General features: G+C 37.6%; 1 protein-coding gene across 5 annotated transcripts in view; it reads left to right on the plus strand.

The window, feature by feature from the left end:
• Window positions 1-21,980, plus strand: part of ERC2 (ELKS/RAB6-interacting/CAST family member 2) — a 394,496-nt gene that overhangs the window by 106,094 nt on the left and 266,422 nt on the right. For all 5 annotated transcript variants that reach the window (XR_014854746.1, XR_014854748.1, XR_014854749.1 and 2 more), the window contains one exon: window positions 14,308-14,475. Coding sequence is in view for 1 of the 5 variants with exons in the window: in XM_085072716.1 (XP_084928842.1) it covers window positions 14,308-14,475 (168 nt within the window). In the remaining 4 variants the exon portion in view is untranslated. The remainder of the gene's footprint in view (window positions 1-14,307; window positions 14,476-21,980) is intronic.

Raw genomic sequence — 21,980 nt, forward strand, 5'->3', positions numbered from 1 at the left:
TGTTTTGGAACTCTAAAGCATAACATAGAGCACAGTTGTTAATAGACTCTCTGCTACATTGGATTTCAAACAGAACATGTATTTTTGCGTCATGGTATAGTTCTGTCTGAATATTTATAGCTAACTTTCTCTGCTTTATGTCAGGAGCAATAAGGTTCCTGAGACAAGAAAGTATGGAAATAAAAGATGGAAGTCTTAATTCTCCTCAATACCTAGTCAGTTCCACGTTATTTGAGTTACAATAAAGTAATCTTTTCTCTTACTATTAATTTTTTTACACATGTATAAATTTTTTTCACGCTTTCAGCCAAAAAAACCAAACCTGATTTCTTCATTAGTAGGCACAAGTAATTTAAGATATTCCATTGTGGTACTGTTTAATCTTTCTATATATCTGATATAAGAAAAAATTGCTTTTCTCTTACTAAATAATGTATTTATTTTTATTTTAGGCCAGTTTTATCTTTCCTGTGACTCAGGTGCTGGTTGACTTTCCAATAGAAGCATTGGTTTGGTTCCTTGTTTATTTTGAAATGTTGCCAGAAGTTGGGGGAAGGGGAGGAGGGGAAGAGAAGTTGCCTTCATTTTATCCCATTTTAGGATTTTCTGCATGATTTCATAACATTGTGGTAAATACAATAGTACATATTTAATACAGCTTGTAGGTTTATGTTTGCAACAGACTGGAAATAATTGACAGTACTTTTCTTAAGCATAACCAAAACCATAATGAAGTTACCCTGCCAAGTGTCAGGCCACAAATAAAGACAGGCACATGTGTGGTCAACCTGCCCTCCATTTCTAGGAAAAGAGCCATTGGCCCAAATAAACTCATTTTAAATCAGGCAGGAAATCTTTGCCAGACTTGACCTAGACTCGTGTGTGTTGGTGACTCACACTCTGCCCGGCCCTGCAGCTGAGTTGGCTCCTGAGCCAAACTAAAGTTCAGCCTCTCTGCACTGAGGTGCCAGTGGCCTCTCATCTTTCTCTCTTCCAGGGTGATTCTGTGTTCCAGCAGTCTGGCAGCAGCCTCTGCTCTACTTTGTGTCATCTGTCATGAATTTTGAAGCAGTCTGTCACATACCTAGTGAGAGGATAAGCTTAAATGGTGTATGTGTTTCCTGGACAAAGAATGCTTTTAGGGATTGTTCAGATAGTGGAGAAGGTTTTGGTACCATGCATTTTTATAAATGATTGGTTTTGTATGACTGAAATCAGCTCTTGTTCCTTCTCTTGGAATTATGAAGCTAAATAAAAAGGAATGACACATGGGGTGGGAGCAGGCACAAGTGTCTGGGAGGAATGGGGAGAGACCCTCTCTGAATATTCAGGTTTAGGGCTAAGAAAGACAAAGCCCATCTGGACTTGAATATAACAAGATATGAGAAGGGTAACAAGTAAGGTTTCTACAGGCACAGCAATGGCAGAAGACTAGGGAAAGAATGGGATCCCTGGTGACTGGGAGAGGATATGTGATAGGCAACAAGGTGATTTGTAGTAACTTGAATGGATTTATGAATTTGTGGTGAATTCTCCCTGAGAAGAGCTGATCTTTTTGATGGGTTGCTGATAGTTCAATTTGAAATCTGACATTCTCCCTTGCTTGCATTATGTTGGATAATTCTTAAACGTTTTTTGTTACTTATTTCTCTTTTGCAGTTACTGGCAAACTCTCTTTTAAAAGAGTGTAGTGGTTCTGATGGTTTTTAGGCAAGTAGAAACCTTGAAAGATCATCTTTGTTCAACTTCATTGTGGAAAGGATGGTTAAAGCACAGGTGCATAATAAATTCTCACCACTTGCCTCAGGAACAAAATTACAGGATAGCTGGAATTTTGAGGTCTTCTTACTCTCTCTTATGTGTACATTTCCTACTCAATCCACACAGCTGCTGTGTGCCCATCTCTGTGCCCATGGGAACCCTCAGGGAGGGTTGGGCTGCAGGTGCTTCCCAGGGTGGTGTCAGGCTGAGTGCCACTGTGCCTGGCTGTGGTGCAGGAGGAGCAGGAGACTGAGGCAGCTGCACCATGCAATCATGGCTCTTGGGAGGGGCTGTAGAGCTTATCCAGCCCAAGCTTCTGATCTAAGTGGGTTTTAGGTATTGCAGGTTGCTCAGGGCTCTGTCCAGCCAAGCTTCGGATACCTCAGGGGTGGACATTCCATAACCTATGTAGGCATCTGTTCCAGTAGTTGACCAAGCTTGATGTTAAAAAAAAAAGTTTTCCCTGTGTCAGGGTGTAATTTCCATATTCCATTTGTCTCATCCCTGCTCAGTGCTCCCTTGAGAAGGGTTTGCCTCTCTCTTCTCATGCCCTTCCACTCAGTAACTGAAGACAGACTGAGATCTCCCTGTGGCTTTTTCCTCAGGGTGAGCAGCCCTGGTGCTCAGCCTCTGCAGGTACATTCTGTGTTTTAGTTCCACGACCATCCAGGTGGGGCCTTCAGCTGGACTCTTACCAAGTGTAAGCTGAGCTCTGAGTGTGTTCCAGAGATTGGCTCCACATCCCCAAGGCATGTGCTGCCTGTTCCACTTAGCTGGCTTTGTTTCCTGCTGGCTTAGCTATTGTTGTGAAGGACTTTGTGTTCTGATGCATAACCAAAAGAAGCATTTCTAGAGCGTGAGCTTGGAGTGGCAATGTGTTATTAATTCCAATAGTTATTATTAGTCATGCATAAGTCCAGGAATTATTATCCACTTACTGTTCTCAGATAAACAGATGAAAAGCTTATTGTAATATTTGATGGGGTATTTAACAGTTCAGTGTATTTAAAAAAGATACATAATGGTCTGTCAACCTAAAGAGAACCTACCCAACAAAAATCTTTGTGTCAACTGTAGAGCAAATACCATTGGGGAAATTATCTTATTTTTCTTCACAAAGATATATGTAGTTTTAACATTTGAAGGTATGTTTTTCAAGCCCTGCCTTGGTCAGTTGTAGGATTTTCTTCATGCTTTTGTGTTTTCCTTGTTTGCTTCTGTTGGAACAGTGAGCAAATGGTTTTGGTGAGCAGCTGCTCAAACAGCACATGCAAAGAAGCTGTGGCAGCAGTTTAAGTCAATCTGATAGCACCTGCTTTTTACCTCTTCATGGAGGAGAAAGAGATCCAGGGCAGGGTGATGAGATTCTCTGCTTCCACCTCCAGTTACTGCTCTGAACCCTGTAACCATCTCAAAGGGAACAGGTATAAAGATATGGCATACTTTGAAGTTCAGGGCCTCTCTTTATTTATTTCATTATTTTTGAGCTGGCTGAAAAGTGTTTGCAGTCACATGCAGTTGGGGGTTGGCCAAATGATTAAGAATCAGACACAGATTTCAGATCTGTAGTGCTGGATTTTCCTCATCTAGGAAAGACTTCTTGCGTGGTTGTTATAGTTTCATAGGTTTAAAATGTAGTGGCAATAGTTAGTGCAAGATTTAAAAATATAAACAATCATCATTTAAAATGTCAAATGGAGCAGCTGAGAGAGAATTTAGGGTGGCAGCTGTGATGTGGCATATTGATAAATCAAAATAATAAATTTAAAACGTATGATCTCAGTAATGTAATCCAGATTATGCATTAGAGCATTTTCAGTGCTAGAAGTTTGCTTTGCCTTTGACCTGGTGCCTTGATGTTCACTAAAGGTACAGTGTTGCTGTATTTGGATAAGTCATATTTGTATTCAAGTGGTACTAACAACCTAAGTTTCTATTCAAGTGAAACAGAAAAGCTTGATTTGTAGTGTAAAACTATAAATATGCTTTTTCTGTAAGAATTATATTTTCTTTATTGCATAAGATGCAGAGGGGACTTTAGGGTATTGAAATTTGAGTGTGGGGGAGATACTGTGGTAAATTCTGAAAGTGAGTGTAAGAGCATTTTTACACAAGTGATGAGAACCTCCTGGACATGATTGACTTAAATTAGCTTGATTGGTTTTTATCAATTGCAGCTGCACTATTTAGCATAAAAATGCAAAACATCCAAAAATCATTTGCCTTGCAGTGTAGTAGAAAGATGGTTTTAGTTAGGCTTTAAGATGTTTCAAATGTTTACTCTACACAGATTCTCTGAGAATGGATCCAGAACATATCTAGTTACAGAGAATTAGTATAGATATTGTAAACATTGAGAAAATTAATTAAGGAAAATGTGCTGCCTTATGAATTGTGTATTTAGGATTTTGGTTTTTTCTTTTCCTTTAACTGTGTTAGTAAGTTAAACAGTTCAAAGATATTTGTTGTAGTGTCACAATCAGGCACCTGCCATTAAAAGCTAAAAGAGAAAGACTAGAATTGTGTGATGTACAACAGTCTGACTTGCTCTCTCAACCAGTGACATGCTTGAGAGAAATCCTGAATAAATTTCTTTGTAAATAAGACAAGAAAGTTTTAGACCAGTGTTGAGCATTGCTACCCAGTGCTGAAAACCTGACCAGGGAAAGGCTGCTACTGTTATTTAAAGGCTGTATTCTGTACATTGGCTTTTGATATATGATGTACATTTTCCTTTTTGTAGAACTGCACTTGCAAACTTGTGATCCTACCTTTGTTTCAAAGTTTCTCTTTTTCAGTGACTTAATGATTTTTATAGGATGTGACCTTAAGGCTAATTAAGTGCATCTTTGTATTCCTTGGATGCTTATTGTTGTCTAATTCCCAGGAAAAATATTAATATATATAAAACTAGATATATTTATATATAAAACTTGCAAAATTTACCATTATTAACTGTAACCAGATATTATGCTGGTTACAAAGAAGAGCCCTTATTTGTACATGAAAGAATAGCTTATGTTAGAGAGATTATCTGAAGTCAATCTTTTTTACACTTTTAAATGTTTTTGATACAGGATATTCCTAGGATAATGATGCCAATTTAGATCTTTAGACAGATGATTGGAATTAAGATGCTGAAAATGGAAAACCATCCAGATCAGAGCATACTTAATGGTATAATTTTGGTGACTGAAAAAATTAAGTATTTTTACATATATGTACAAATGTACAAATTTTATGTACATGTATGTAAAGAAATCACAGGAAAGTGTGGAGACTGTTTTATTTTATCCCTGTGCTATCAGTTTCATGCGTGCTTGACATTCAAAATCATATCTATATACATAATTCAGTAAATAATTTTTGTACTTCTCTGTTAGGTTTTGCAATCCAGTACAGAGGTGAATGAGGGTAGAAGGTTATATTTCTTCTTGCATAAATAATACAAGGGTTTAGAAAGTTTCAGTTACAGAGGCACTTAATTACATCTGCACAAGTTTACAGAAGCCTGGTGAGGCATTACTGGGGGTACAACATATGCAGGAAGAACAAAGGCTGACTTTGCTCTCCTAAATTTAATTTTCAGGAATGACAGGCATAAACTCCCCTGGTTTTTGTAAAGTAAGATAGAAATCAAAGAGGCTACTACACCTATGTATTCAAAGATAGGCTTTTGTAATGCAATATTAAGGTAGATGCAAATTTATAAAATTCATTATATTGTGTGCAGTTGCTGTTATTTGCCAGCTTTCTGCTCCTCACTTCTTAGAAAACATCCTTAGCAAAGGGGTGCTTGGAAACCAAATTCTTTAAGACAGCTTGGCAGCTGCAGAGAGAAATATTAGCACTTCTTTAAGATCTTTTTTAACTTACTGGTTTGAAAGGTGAAGGTTTTCTGAGGGGTTGTTTTTGGTTTTGTTTTTTGCTTTCCTTCTGCTTGAGAGATGGTATTGTGATACTCTTATGTGTTGATCAATGCAATTCAATTTGCGTAGTGCAGGATCCTATGTAGTTAATCCATGCTAACTACATTTGCATTAAGATTCCTTGATTCCTTCTGTGCCCTGGCATTGTCCTGTTTCTTGAAATGTATCTTTATTTTCCCAATCTTTTGAGGAGATTGAAAAAAGGAGCAGAATTTCACCCATGTGCAGAATTATCCATGTCTGGGAAAAAGATTAGTTTCAGAATGCTTTCCAGGAAAAGAAAAACAGATGAGGAATGGTACTTGCTTTATTTATTTATTTACTTTTAGAACTTTCTTAAAGGGCAGATTTATAAGGCTGCATGTTAATGTCAGCTGTCAGAGATTGGGCAATGAATTTTCATACTCAGGTTTCGTTTCTGTGACTAGTAAATCTGATTTCATGTAGCCTCTCCTTCTGTGTTAAACTATTTATACCCTAATTTCTTTTAGCCATAATATTTGTTTATACATGAATATGCATATACATCTCTAAATATGCACTTAACATTTACATATAGACTAAAAAGAATAGACTCAATATATATATATTACACACACAAAAAAGAATTTTAAGAATTATTAAATAATTTTTATAAATTAATGTTTCTTCCATGTTTTCTATAACCCATTAGCAAAATAATTTGCACTATTGTTTATATCTCTATATTAAAGAATAACCTTTTTTTGAGAGGGTTGGATTCCTAGAAGACTCAATCCTAGAAATATTTCGAAGACATACTTTCTAGGACAGAAACCTCCAACACAAGTCAAATGTTTCAATAAAATATCATTTTCTTGTGGCTAAATAGTTCCCTCACTTCCCCACTGATTGTTTCTGTTTCTTCATTATGATAGATCATAATAGTTATGTTTCTCCAACATATTTTTCCTTTTAGCAGATAGTACATTGAATCAAGTATGTAAAAAAAAAAAAAGCCTCTGCAGGATTTAGAGGGTCTTGGAAATTAGTTAAGAGATCTGTGGGTTCAGGACCTTCCTGTGAAGAGCAGAGTTGGCCTGTGCTCAGCTCAGCTGAGGACACTCTATTCATTCAGTCCCCATGTCTTGGCTGTCACTGTTGGTTCTTGGAGGTTGCACAGCTCATTCTCTGAAAGTCATTTTGGAGAGTTATTTCACTGCTCATTCTTTTTCTGAAAGCATCCCTTACACATTGGACAGTGTAAACCTTTTCTGTGATAGGGTTTGTTTTCATAGCTGACTTTATATGGCTTGTTTAGTGTCAAGACTGTGAGGAAAGCAGCACTTATCAGTTTTGCTTTATCTTTCTCATGCAGATGCTATTCTGTCCTGAGAAACTGAGTATGTCCCAGATGGAATATAATTGTGGTAAACTGGTAAACCTATAGCTTCCAGATGAATAATAAATAAATGCAGGATCAGATCTTGACATGTCTCTGACTTGCTGCTAGATGATCTGGCAGACTGGATTCAGTAAAAGTATTTGGCAAGGTAATCTCTGTTAGAATGTTAGGCAGTCTGCAACTGAAACTTGTCTGATTTCATTCCTGCATAATTTTTTATTTTTAATTTACCATTTAATCTCTATTATAATCACTGTTTTTATAAAAAGAATGAAATTGTTTCTATTCTGTTAATTCCAATCTCATGCATTTCTCTGCATATTGTTAGGGTCTCATTACTCACCCCAAACTTTTCAAACAGTTAAAATATGAGGTGAAGGTCTATCACTCCTGTGATTATTGAAGTTCTTTAGGTAAAATACCTTCTCCAGTTCTACCTAAAATACCTAAACAATGTTACTGCGAAGGTAACATAAATAAGGAGTTACCAGTTTGGCATCTGAAACAGTCCCTTTGGTTCTTTGACACCCTTTGTCTTTAGGAGCCTCTCTTGATCTAAGCAGCTTTTCCTTGTCTGGAATTCTTATCACAAGCCAGCACAATCTCTGGAAAGTGGTTTGGAAGTCTGTTTCCAGCATAAAGAAGTAAATATATTTGCAGTGTCGAAGATAGCCAGAACAATTGCAGTTTTGTTTCAGTAGGAGTACAGTCTGCTTTTTGCTTGAGGTGCTTCTTATAAAAAAAATATCAAGCCTTGCCATTTTCAGCTGATGAGCCATCTACTATCTGTAAGATATCTCTGAATAATGACTTGCAGAAATAAGTTAATATATGTGATGCAGCATTTCAGAGCAATTTCTTAAAGGGCTCAGAATATCACTGAATATCATCTCACTCACGTAGCCAAAGGGAGTAAGCAAGAGGGTTGCCTTGTCTTACTTGCCTCAAAAGCCAGAGCCAGGGGGGAAAGTTTAGAAGGACCCAGAGAACTTAAGGTTTGTCTTGAGGATGTGCCATGGAGTGAAGCAGACATGTAACACTTCCTGCTGCTCAAGGTCCTTATCAGACATAGCTGAGCTGATTCCAGCTGGACTTGCTGCTGTGGGAATGCCTGATAATCAAGCAGGTGACACAAACAGGTACTCCAGTTTCAGAACTGGGTGAGCCATGAGATTCTCCTCTGTGAGACATCTCACTCCAAAGATGTGAAAATGAGGGAGGTCAAGGATACAGCTCACCCTGCAAGTGTAACACAGGCTCTCCATCTCAGCTAGAGAGAGGTTTTCCCTACAGGAACCTCCTTTATTCTGAATAGGTTACAAACATAAATGTGCTTTTTGAAAATCCCACATTCGTTGCTGTGTCAACTATTTGTAATTGCTGAATTCTACTAGTAAAAAAAAAATTCAACTGAGAAGCACAGTTCATGTAAAAATTCTATTTTTACCATATATAAAGCTAACGGATATTTACCGATGAATCTTTCATGGAATCCTACACTTTCTTTTTTCATGAAGCAGTTGAACACATTGGCTTGACTTCAAAAAAGAACACTGTGGCCTTTTAATTCACTTTCTATTAATTTGTTACAGTACAACAAAATTTGAATGTTATTGAAGACAGAAATATCAAAAGTTAAAAGCTTCCAAGATTGATAGTTTTGTAAATTGGCTTTAAGTATTTCGAATTTATAACTATCATTATGTTGCTAAATAACATTAACTCTGGAATGACTGACTTCCTTTTGCAGTAATTCAAAACTATTATGATAGCTATAGTTTTATAGTGAGCATAAAAACCAGTGAGGTAAGTTCAGTGAGGTAAGGTTAGTGTTGGAAGTTTTATTAACAAAAACTCCATGTATTAGCACATGAGTTACAGTTCCCATGTGTTTTCCAAAATTTGCTGGAACTAAATTGAATATTAAATGCTGAACTTTGGACTAGTTGCTTTAAACTACCTAATTTTAGTGGTAGGAGTAGGCAAAGATGTAAATTAGAATAAAAGAGCTGTTAGCTAGTTGGCTGCAGTGATAAGCTAGAATGATCAGAATTCTTGGTGGCATATGATGTTCCACAAGGACAAGCTTCATCCTGCCTGAGGGAACCATTCATATCTTGTTTACAGCCTCTGGTTCAGCTGAAACAGTTTCTGGTGTAGTTTGACCAGTTAGTTTCTCTTTTAAAGATCAACACAATCTGTACTGGTGGATTAAAAAAATGTAAGGAAAAAATCAAGATTAATTAGTAGAGCTGGTGGCTGTCAAAGCTGTTGGGGATGGAGGCTGGGAAGTTTATGAAATTTTCAGGTGTCATCTTCAAGGATTCAGTAGAGTAGTGCATTTGAGGTGTTACAGCACTGCCTTGGTACAGAAGGACTGAAGAGGTTGGGACTGGGATTTTGTAAGGGAAATGTAAGAGTTTGTTTTCCTGATGTGAACAGCCAACACTGTCCTGTGTGTGCAGAACATCTCCTGTTGCTCGCTGTTTGTTTCCCTGGACTCACCTGCTTTAAACAGCTCCCTTTGTGTCAGTTCCTAAATACTGATGTAGAAATAAAACAGTAAACTAGATTGTCCTTTAAGGAATATAAAGCCTATAAACTATCAGCTGAATTAAATGTAAGCTGTAATACTCAGAATAGTAGAGACATGAGAATGTTTTTTGATAATAGTGCTTGAAAGTGGAATTTTCCTCTGTGAAGTGAAAAAGCCTAGCTAATTCACTAGAGTTTCAATTTGGAACGGAGTGTAAAGGATATTAATTGTACAAAATTCAGGCGTCTGCAGCTTCAAAATGTTCTGCCTTTTCTGCCTTGAATTTTACATACATCAGATGTTTTTGATAGAAATGGATGTATTATAGTGTGGCTTGCCAGGTACAGCTATTGTTTGAAAAAGATAATTTTTATCATATCAGACTAAAAAATGAGGGACAAATACGATGAGGGGATAGTTTCCATTATGGGGTGGTTTTTTTTTTTTTGTTAGTTGCTTTTTTTTTAAAGATTTTTTTTAGTGGCTCTGAAGTGGAGAGTACAGTTGGGACACATGATATCCTTTGTATACCTGCAGTTCAGTTCTCTTATTTCAAAAAGGGCCCACATGAGAGTATGCCCTCTGTGCTAATAATGTGGTACTTCTGTATGGAAATTGAAGTGACAGCTCTTTTATCCTCTGTTGAAATTGGTTCTCATAATAACAACTTAGAATTTCCCTAGATAAATGTGGATGCATAAATATGGTTACTAAGATCTTTAATAGAAATGTGGGGTTTTTTATTAACTGCAGTTCTTCCTCAAAAGATGGCTGTGTAATACACTAAGAGAGGAAATAATAGCAGAGAAAGTGTCAGCAGGCATTGGAGGCTGCAGTGGTCATCAGGAGGGGAAAGAATGAAGGTACAGAAGGGAGGAGCTGGAGTTTTGGGCACAGTGGGAAATATTGGCTGCAGTGTGTCCTGGAAGAGGTGGCTCAGGAGGGGGATTAACAGTGGGTTTTATCACAAAAATTAACATTTTAACATGCCTTCTCATTACCTCAGCTCTGGTCCTACATCACTCTTAGGACTTCAGTTGGACCTTCATGTTTTGTTTAAAAAAGTACAGTCAAAAATTTGCTTTAAATGTATCTATTAATGATGGTAAAGTAAATAATTCTTAACAGTGAAACACAGTAGTGCTCCTTCATGCTTTATTTCCTCATGGAGCTTCGTAGCACTAAACCACTTTCACAGATGATATATGTATTATGGCATCTAAGTTAAACAGTTAACAGGAAGGATCTTTGAGGAATAGACGTCACTACTGAAGCTGGTCATGAGTGGTGGGTGATGATGTGAAGATTAATTAAGTTTGACTTTGAATTTGGTAGTTTTTACCACTTGCATGAGCTCTTTTTTTGCCCAAAGTATAACCCAATTCTGAAGTTTTTACAGTCTCTTGTATATTTCCAGAGCAAGTGACAGAGTTTGCTGTATTAAATGGTTGAAATAAGTAGTTGCTGAGGGAAAAGAAGTTAGACAAAATTAAAAAGCAATTTACTTGGAGAGAGGTCTTTGAAATGCTTTATGTGTTAGCTATCAGATCTGTTTTTGCTTTATTTTTTGGAAAATTATGGTGTTCTTCAGACTGCCAAGTTTTACTAGTAAATATACTGCCAGAGCTTGGGAAAAATAAGAAGGACTCTTAAAATGAGATAGTGTTGAGTGAAAAGCCAAAGAGAGGAGTTTTGTACACCAGAAATCCTTATCCTTTCAAATATAAAAATATATATGTATCTGCTTCTGTAAAATGACCCATATTTAATTTCCTTTCAAATTATATTTAAAATGCCTTAGATGTAGAAGAAGTAGTAACAAAATGGCAGACATTCCTCATAGTGTACTGGCATGCTCCGTTTAGAGTACTTCATTGCTTTGTTATTTTTGGGAGATGTGATTTCACCATTTTCAGGGAAGAGGCAATTTCTTACATTGGCAAATTCACCCTGGCCAAAAATGAAGCAGTATATTTTGCTTCTGGTCGTCCACAAGATGAGGAACTGATTTAACAGCATTTTGGTTTTTTTACCATCTGGAGGTTCTTATTTGACTTATGAAATGATGTCATACACGCTTAGTGCTGAACAGATAGTGAAAGGTCGCCTGCAGTTCAGGCTGAGGTAGTTTTATTTCCTATTATGAGGAATGTAAAAGTCTTGGTTCATGATTACTAGAGGCAGAAAGAAGACTTTAGGGAAGGAGCAAATGACCGACAAACTGATGTTCTCCTAAACCTCCACACTGCATTCCTGCAAATAGAAAATCCATCTGCACACCCAAGACCACACACAGCATGGGTTGTCTGCTCACTCTCCCAGGTTGGCACTGGCTCAGAGTTCTGCCTCTGCTTTCAGAATGGCTCCTTGCTGTGAATGTTAGTTTGGGGATGATATACTTATTCTATCGAAATACTTCATTGTGTAGGTGGATTTTTGAATTAAAGTGCTCTGCTGTGGCTGTCTCAAGATGAGGAGATGTAAAAATATAGATATGTATTTGGCAGATTTTTTTTCTGCCACCTGAGGCTGTGGTGGAGCTGTTGTGATCTTTCCTTCCCAACTCTTGTGCTGTCCCTGTGTGAACTGGGGTTGGTGGGATTGAGATTCTTTGGCTATTTCTCAGTGCAATTGAAGCTGCACTTTGGTGATGCTTTAAAGACTTTATTTGAAGCTGCAGCAGGATTTGGGTCTGAGGAGCTGGAGTGGACATGGCTCTGCTCCTGTTTCTCACACAGGTTGTCACTCTGGGCATGCAGAGCCATCTGCTCATCCTCTCCACCCTCCCTGTGCTCCCAAGTTTTGTTGCCTAAAATCCTCCCCATTCCTGAGCTGAATCTAGAGAGCCATGCTGACAGGGTGAGTGGGAAGAAATTTTTCAAGAACAGTGAGAATTGTCTGCTCAGCCCTTGGGCAGGGATTGGGTGGGCAGAGAAAGGATTATTGATTCAGACACTGCCTGCTTCAGCCAAGCAGGACAGAACTGCATCACACATGTGGGAGCTGCTGTGTCATCCCAACCACTGGGGAATGGTGTCAGTGCTTTGTTTTCACTGGAGTATCAACATTTATTAAAAGAGCTCTGAAAGTTTGCTGCTACAATTATTTCTTGTTTTCTAATTTAAAAAGTCATCTTTGAATCCCCTACTGTGTACTGCTTACAAACTGGGAGATCCTATTACTGTAATATTGTAAAAAAAAGGTCTTAAAAATAAAATAAATCCAGAGGAATATAAATCTTTTTTCCAGTGTATAGAAAGGCAATGAGCCATTTTAAAAGCAGGAAGAACATGCATTTTGAGATCCAATAGATCATCTAAATTGGTCCCAAACCAAGTTTTAAAATGGCATTGAAAATACTTTTGCTTTGAAGAAATTGAGCATTACAAAACTCACAATATACATAAGTATGGATTTGCTAATTGTTTTGCAATTTGATACTATTCTGATAAATGACGGAAAATTTGCTTTCTGACTGTTCCATCTGCAGATCTTAAAAATGCTAAGCCTCCATTTATGCCCTTTCAGTTTCTTCCATCCCACTTTTTATTATGAATTAACTTTATGAATTTCTAGGTAACACAAACTTTAAACTCTTTATGTTTTAAAATTTGTATGTTTGAGATTTGGATTAGTGAATCTAAAATTTCTCACTTGCCTATCTGCCTCCAGCTTTCTTGTAGATGGAGAATTATTCTAAATTGCCACATCATACATTGTCAATACAAACCTTGTCTTCTCAGTGGTGAACCTTGCAGCCAAAACAAGCCTGTGTGAGTCCACTTAATGTGAGCACCTCATGGTTCAGAGCTGCAGAAAAAGCCTCTCTTCAAGGAAACTTTTCTTTGTAGCAATAAATTATTGCACTCCCTTTATCTTAGTTCTCTGCTTTCCATGATGTTTATTAGCACTAACTGAATTTCATGGGTATACAATGTTTTCTGGTATTATTTTGTTTACAAATAAGCTTTCAAGAATATGAAGCTCACATTGAAAAAAGAAGTCTCTCCTGATTTTCAAAAACTTGATATATGATGAAATCTGGTTTTACTCCTAAATATTCCCCACCCACCCAGTACTGTATGCTGAGAGCTGCTCAGCATCTCATTTGTCCCTGCTTTTCTGAACCAGAATGTGTAAACAGCTGTGATTTAGTGGAAGGACTCCTGAAGGCACCAGTACATGTCAGGTGTGATTCTTGTAGTACTGCTGGTTAAATCCAAACATGTTCTGTTTCTGTAATGAATTGATATATCTGCTATTTTATTGCTGCTTGAATTGCATTAAGAGAACAGTAAAATTGCATGTTTGAACACACAGCAAGAAATAAGAAAATCAAGGGTGCTTACTCATTCTGGGCTGTTGGAATTCTTTTTGTTTTTTCTTCTTTTTACTATTTCTGAGGGAAAAAAAGCCCAACAAACCCCACCAGTTATGAATGCAGAGCATTTTGCTTAGGAAAATCCTTGGAATATCTCTTATTTTGTGTGACTGGGATCTGTGCTTACTACAGAGAAGTAGTCAGACCCATTTGTTAAGAGAGTTGTGAAATAAACACTGGAGAAAAGTGTAACAAATAAAAGAATCTCTTAAAGTTCAGTTTGGAAAACTACATAGTAAGGAAATAAAGCATTTCTGAAGTGTGAAAAAAGAGAATTAGAAAAAATATGCTAATGATCTCTACTAAACCCTAAATATGTTTGATTCACTTACTGTAGGTTGATGCCTTGCGGTTACGATTGGAAGAAAAAGAAACCTTTCTGAATAAAAAAACAAAACAACTTCAAGACCTCACGGAAGAGAAAGGAACCCTTGCTGGAGAAATTCGAGATATGAAAGACATGTTGGAAGTAAAAGAAAGAAAAATTAATGTCCTTCAGAAAAAGGTAAGATGACTGAGGATATGTTGTGCAATTTTTGAGGCACATTTAAAGGAAATACTTCTGTTTCTTAAACTGTAATACTTCTGATATATTAAAAATGCAGGGAGTCTGTATTAGTAAAATTCTCTAACATGAAGTATGTTGTCCACGGGTACATTGTTATAGTATTAGATCTTATATAAATTATATCAGAAAAATGGTAGATTCTAGAGTTGTCACAAAATTATTGGAATTAAATGAAAGAACTAAAAATCTTGATAAAGTGTCTTATCCCTCAACATGAGGGATTCCTGTATCCTTTAGAACACTGATTGCTACTCTTTCCAAATAATGTAAATGTGGGCCTGCTAAAGGATCAGGATACTCTATTTTTAGCCTGAACACCTTTCTTTTCTGGGGGGAGAGGAGGGGAGTCAGTTATTTGCTTTTTCTGTGGTCTAAGGACATTAAGAAGGGAAGCTCCCTCCAATCAGCTAAACAGTCTTATTTCTAATTTTCCACAAATTTAACTAACTGCATTTGCTCTCTTTGGGAAGTTGGATTCAATCATTACAGTTTCCACCTGGGGGAGTGGGGAGGGAATTTCCTGTGGAGGCAGCTCTGCAAGGGCTCTGCATGCAGTAGCAGAGTGTTCATTTCCATATCCTTTTTCTCACACTCACAAAAATATTTATGCTGCCAGGTATGTGCTGTGTGTGTCCTGTGTGTCTCTGTTTGCCACACAGAGATGCACTTGTGAGCCTTCAGAGAAATGGAGAGAAAGTTCCTGGCATCACATGTATTTTACTGCTCTCCTCTCCTTTTCAGCCACACAAAGAATGTCTACTCCTCCTTAGTCTATTATTGTGTAGGTAGTTCATGTTACTGTGGTTTTCCTCCAGGATTCACACAGGGTTCACATGGTCTGGTTGTGCTTCTGTCTGCAATTGCTTAAGCACTGAATTAAAAAAGCCAAGTTCTTATTTTCCAGAAACTGAGAAGGCTGCTTTTTCAGGCCTGGGAAATAAGGCCTATCAAAACTGGAATATAAGAACTCATCCACTTTAATCCTATTTCTGAATATTTGCCTTGTTAGCAATGCTGATGATGTTTAAAAAAAAAAAAAAAAGTCAAACATCAAGGCTTTTATCCTGTGTTGAATGCTAACTAGTTTTGGACATTCCTTGAGCATTATGAAGAACAGAGTGTGTCTTTTCAGATTGTTTGCATTCTAAAAAAAAACCCTAACCCCCTGAACAAATCAACAGTTTTCAATTTCTCTTTTACTTAGATCTTGAGGAAATGGATCAGCAAGAGGAATGTGTATTTAGTGGTGAAAGTTTTGTGATGAGCAGCTATCACAGAGCGATCAGCACTATCTGTCATGGCTTTGTGCTCAGAAGTATGCAGCATAACACTTTTTTCCTGTTTTTAGTAAATCGTGGTCATTCTTTTAGGGTGTGCAGATGGTGTTGCCTCTTTGCCACCTGCATCTTAATGGACATGATAAGAACTGCAAACCTCAAACCTCTCAAACTGCACCCTCTCTCTTTACTAGATCATAGAGTAGAATATGTCATGGCCTCATGAGCTCTAATATACAATGAGATGAATCCTGCTAATAGCTGGGTGGAAAATCAGAGTTAGTACTGAATTGATTTGATTTTTTTTTTTTTTTTAAACTGGAAGTAGCACTTCCTCTTTTTTTAGGTTTTTTATTTCTCTTCATTAGGGGACATGTGAAGTATAGTTTTTCTGCTAAGGGCTAAATACTGGCTTTACTTAGAGACAAATGAATTTTGATGATTTCTTTAAAAGAAAAGCAAAAAATTCTGTATTTGCAGCGCATGAGTTATGTGTAGATTTGCTCCTCTGAAGCAGTTTTAATAACCACATTCTTTTAATGTGTAGGTGTTAGCATGCCCAAAAATACTGATGCCAGATTGTCACCATACCATTATTTTGTTTATAGGAGAAAAATGTTGTATTTGGAAAATACATTTTTAATATTACCCTTAGGTCACAGTTTCATATTTGGATCTTTATTTTACATGCCTTTCTCTTCCAATATTCCCTCACAGATCATTTGACTAAAGAGAAATTTGATTGAAATATTGTCCTGCTCTGCTCACCCCTTATTTAAGTAAATCTGGAATCTGATGCTATAAATGTTGCTTTCAATGTTTACTTTTCATGTGCCTGGTGTACAATTCTGAAGTAGAAAATTCTGTATGTCACCAATGCAAACCCAGGCTTTCACATTCATCTGGAAAAAGAAAGAATCTGCTTGTCTGGTTAACCCAAGTGTTCAGCTTAATTTTGGCAGTGCTTGTTAGATCACAACTTCTCACGTTTCGTGTCCTTGAGCATTCAGTGTCCTTGGCAGCAGATGAAATCTCATCTCTGGGTCACAATACTTGCATGCAGAAGGGAAGATGTTCAGTGTCTATTTTTTTTCATGAATGCCTTTCAGTTCTAGGTAATTTTACCCTTCCCAGGTGCAGTTGTGTCCCAGGGCATCCACACCTTGTCCAGTGCATGTGTTCTGCCAACAGCAAAAGGGAGCACAGCTCTGTTTTGAGCACAGGCAGATTGCTCACTTGGTCCTGTGTCATTTCAGAAGTATGTTGGACTATGTATAATACTGATTCCTAGTGCTGTAGTATGGACTATGTATAATATTGATTCCTAGTGCTGTAGCATTGTTTTTGCAGTATTTTTGACCAGTCCCTTTTCAGGGGTTTTCAGGGCGTGTAGTAGTGGATGCTGCGCTTTAAGAAAAAGATTGTTAAATGTACCTTTTTCTTTCCAGTTTTGACAACATGCCTTTCCAATTGCAAGCATAACTGAGAATAGTGGTAGAAAAGTATTTAATCTATCCTAATTACAATAATTGTATCCTTTATTTTATTCTAATTATAATTTTATCTTTTACTTCCTTCTGGATTGCACATGCCTTTTGCATTCCTCCAGTTTTTGCTCATCATCTGACCTTTTGGCCACTTCTTCAAGTATTGATTTCACTTTGGGGTGGCAGCCAGACATTTCTGTGCTGAGCATTTAGAAATTTGTTCTCACTGTGCACATCTAGGTGGAGAATTCAGGGAGTGGAAAGCAGGATGGACTATTTCCTGTGACACTCAGGAGGTGAAACAATGACTGATCCTTTCAGAGGATTGTCCTGTGTTTACATACACTCCTTTCAGGACTGCTCTGGTTCTGGCTTGCTCTCCTGAAAACCCTTCTGAAGATGCAGGAAGTGCTTCTGGCTCTTCTTTGCAGGTTCTGTCTGGACATTAGATTCTCCTGACTGTAATATTATCATGCTTGCCTCCATTTTCTTTTTTCTGCACAGGATCAAATTCCAAATTTTGTTTACTTTTGATATGAGACTTGTGAATAACCAGTTGTGTTGCTGCCTTCAGTTGCTGATGGAAGATAGATGGCTACATCTCTCTCCACTCAGCTTGAAGTGCTTCACTCAGCCTAAAATAATATTTGTTTCAATGGTTGTATTCAAGTAACTGAAGAAGGAAGAATTTGTGTAAAGTGCTTAAAAATATTTCTGTCAGTTAATAACCTGAAACTGAGTGGGAAAGAGCATGTAACTTGGAAATATGCAATTTCTAATCTATACTTTCTCTTATATACATTATCTGCTGCAAGGAAAAAAATACATAGGAGACAAAACCAAACCCTGAGAAACTCCCTTTGAAAACTGAAGCAGTTCCTTCTCCTTTCTGGATAGCTGTCACACCAGGAGGGCAGGACAGCTTCTGTTGAGGGCTCCCTGCCCAAAGGTGTGGAAGGAACAAACCCAAAACAGCTGTGGTGAGGCCCATGGGATGCCATAGGGACAAACACAGGGCAAAAGGTTGCAGAAAAATTGATGAGCTAAATAAGGATCTAATGGGGCATTGTCCTCCCATGCAGTGATTTGGGTGTAATTTTTAACCAAATTGAAAAACTGCTGAACTATTCAGTATAATTTGCAGGCTTAGGGGAGGCCCAGCACTGGAGCAGCATGTGTTTAGAGGATTTGGATCAAGGTAGATTGGCATGGAATAATAATAAACTTATGTCAATGTCAGAGGTGCAATATTACTTAATATTTCTTTCTTTTAGAATCTTTGGCACCACTGTTCCATTTTAGTGCCAGTAAAGTTGGGTATGCTGTTTTAATAGCCTTGTTTAACCTGGCAAAGCTAGTCTTACACCTCATATCTGTCAGTTTAGCGTGCAGAGGGGCAGAGCTCAGAAATCTTTATGTATTTCTTACCAGAATATCCCAGTTCAATGAATATGGCTGAGCTGTAGGCTGGAGGGCAAAAGTGCTGAACTGAATGATGTCCCTTTTTGCTCCCAAATTTCACTTTTTGTTCAGTAGGTAAAAGCAGTGTGTTAAGTCCTCTAGGAATCTAGAGATATTTAAAACCAGAAGTTATACACTCTGAAGTAGGAGTCTCAGTGCTGACAAGTCTCAGTAGCTGTTGAGACAAGAGCAGTGTGGAGGATGTAGACCTGGATCATATTAGGACAACAGCTTGTGGAAATTCTTTAGTGAGGACTATCATAAAAGAACACCCTCTAAAGGAGGCTAATATAATATTCTACCTTGACTTGCTACATAACTTTTCATGTAAAATGTTACTGTTTCCATCTTTAATAGTTTAAGCTTTGTGATTGATGAAGTGCTACATGACTGAGGGCCTTAATCTACCAGCTAATTAGCATTTGTAGGAAATGTCATAAAGTCTTAGTTCTCATATAATAATTGGAATCTGTACTTGGAGTGGCTGGACTATGCACTTTGGGTGATATTGTCCAGTTCGTGTTCAATTAAAATGTGTTGCACAATTAATTGGATGCATTGCTGTTGGCTGTCTTCTAAAAAGGAGGAAATGTACATGTGGTCAGGTTGGGGTGTATTGGTGTGAACAAAGGAGTCCTGCTCTTGGGCTGAGAAGTTTGCATCATTATTGCTTGATTCAGGCAACAAGTAGAAGGTGCAAGCACATTGCTGATGGAAGATGCCTTTGCATTTTTTCTTTCCCCCCCCATGGTTTAATCAGCTGGAAGCATATTTTTGTACTCCTGGAAAGAGCTCATGGTGTGACAGATGACATTTTTATTAACTTTGTCAAGTTCCATCAGAACACTGTAAATAAGCTGTTATTTGAACTGGGGTTCTGCAATCACAAATCAGAGATCTATTGTATTTCTGGAGTCAGATGACAAACTCTGAACTACTTGTTGTATAAAACAGATGGATGTTCTGATTGTAGATTTCAGGTGTTTAAAAAAATATTAGGGAGTCTTTCTGGTGTAGTCTGTGGTTGAATCAATTGTCCTTTCTAATGAATTTTGTTCTCCCTGAGGCTAGAAGTTCAGAATCTTGTTGTTCCCCCTTCCCCTATTCTTAATGACCTGCTTGCTACTTCTGTTCTTTTTCAAGCCTACCCTCCAAAAGGAGAACAGTTGGATTACACACTTCTGCTCACTGGCCTATTTGAAAATAAGCACTTACCTTTGTAGGAGAAAATCACCGAATTCCTCAAATAGAGTTTAATGAGACAACAAAAATTAAAACTCTTTTATCTGATGCCAGTTCTGTAAAGATGGTAATTTTTGAATATCAGGTATATTGTAAATCACAGACCCTCAGCTAAGAAGGAATATTGACTGCAGTTGTCTAAATACAATGGTGTAAGTTATTGTAGATCACATTGAGCTGGTTTTGAGAGGGTTCCTCCCACGATAAGGAGAATGGAATCATAGAACACTCAGGTTATTCACAACACACAGAAGTGCTCTTGGACACAGTGTGCCATTTGCAAAGTGGGACTGAGCTTAATGAGGCACTTACATAAGGGTTTCACACTGCTGGTGTGACACCAGTGACACTGGGGGGGAAGGAAGCAGCCCTTCAGCTCTGAAATGTCAATACTAATTAACAAAGTTATCTTTAAATAAGATACTAAGTTTTTCTCATGCTGAGAAAGCAGCCAACTCACATGCTGGGAATTTTAAGCTGTGTGAAGAGTAATATTTTCTTTTTAATAGAGTTGGAGGAAATTTGTTTTGAAGTGTGAAAGAGCTCAGTTATGTATAGTGTGACTGGGCAAAGAGAAAGTACAAGTTGTCATATTTTGGATGTGCAGCAGACCATAAAGGAATTATTTAGGAAAAGTGATGGCTACCTATATATCTGAAAAATAATCAGGGAGAATTAGGATTGTTTAAGAGAAATAGATTTTTCTTTGAAGAAATGAAATTTCTTTCCAAAAACATAATAGAAGTCTACAGATTTGAAGGGAGAATTTTATAGGTGTAATTGAGGATAATTTTACATAGAGAGGTATCCTGCTGTCATGACTCACTTAGAATTTTTAGCTGCTGACTGAGGGTGCATTCATGTGATTCCCTGCTCTTGGAACTGCATCTTTGAGTGGCAGCCTGGCTATTTCCCAATGTCTCCACATGACAGATTCAGCTGGTTTTGTACCTGCCAGCACTTTAGCACTGAATCCTTGACAACTCATTGAAAGGACACAAAATCGGATCCCCCAAGAAGCAGTGCATGGAACAAAGTATTGCACAAGCCCAAAAGGCTTGTATGTCTTATTACATGCTGATCTTTTTCTTGGAAGCTCTTTCAAGGTCTGTGCTCCAGGTGGCTGATTTGTGGCAGGGAGGATGGAGCTTGGGTGGCTTCTCACCTTCAGTGACTGGCACAGACATTGATGAGGGGGATTCACAGGAATAGGCACATCTCAAGTCATAATATTATTAAATATTGCTTAGGAAAATTAACTAATCATCTTGTTAATTATGTGCAAAAAAAGAAGAAATCTTAAGTGATTCAGAAATGATACATTTTATGTGTGATTTTTTTATAGACTGATGTGTGAAATATTCAGCAATATAGTGGTTGAACAATTTATTAATCTGATAATCCATCCTTGCCTAATCCTGAGATAAACAGATCCCACTGCCCCTGTTCTTTGACTTGCTAGGATAGGCAGTTACACTTGATCTGCAGCTTGACCTAATGTATATCCAAGTTTGTTATATCTGGAAATAAAAAAGAAACATTTCCTACTAAATGTAAAGAGTAGGGTTATGCATTAGCAGTTGGGTTTTACCAATTTTGTAGTATATTAAAACTCTACCTTTTTGTTGGCGTTGAATCAACCACTTTAATTTATCCATTGCTAGAGCTCCTTGGTGTTGGCAGTTGTGCTTTCCTGGTGGTATTCCACTGCTCTCTGACTGAGCACTCTGTGACTACAGACTCTAATTCCTTAGTAAATTGGATATTTAATCACATTTGGAAAAGCATCACCCTTCACCTTTGAGTGGAGCTCTTATTGGCTTTATGAAATCATGAAGTTCAAAGACTCAGGAGTATGCATGCAGATAAGTTTAATGGTAACAATAAATGAGAATTGTTATCTTCATGCTTCTCCCTTCATATTATTGTTACCAGATGTGGCCAAAGCTAGTGGTGCCAATTTGGTCAGATTGCT

This window comes from Lichenostomus cassidix, chromosome 12 (genome assembly GCF_008360975.1).
Source record: "Lichenostomus cassidix isolate B80296 chromosome 12, HeHo_3.0, whole genome shotgun sequence".
NCBI classification, from domain to species: Eukaryota; Metazoa; Chordata; class Aves; order Passeriformes; family Meliphagidae; genus Lichenostomus; species Lichenostomus cassidix.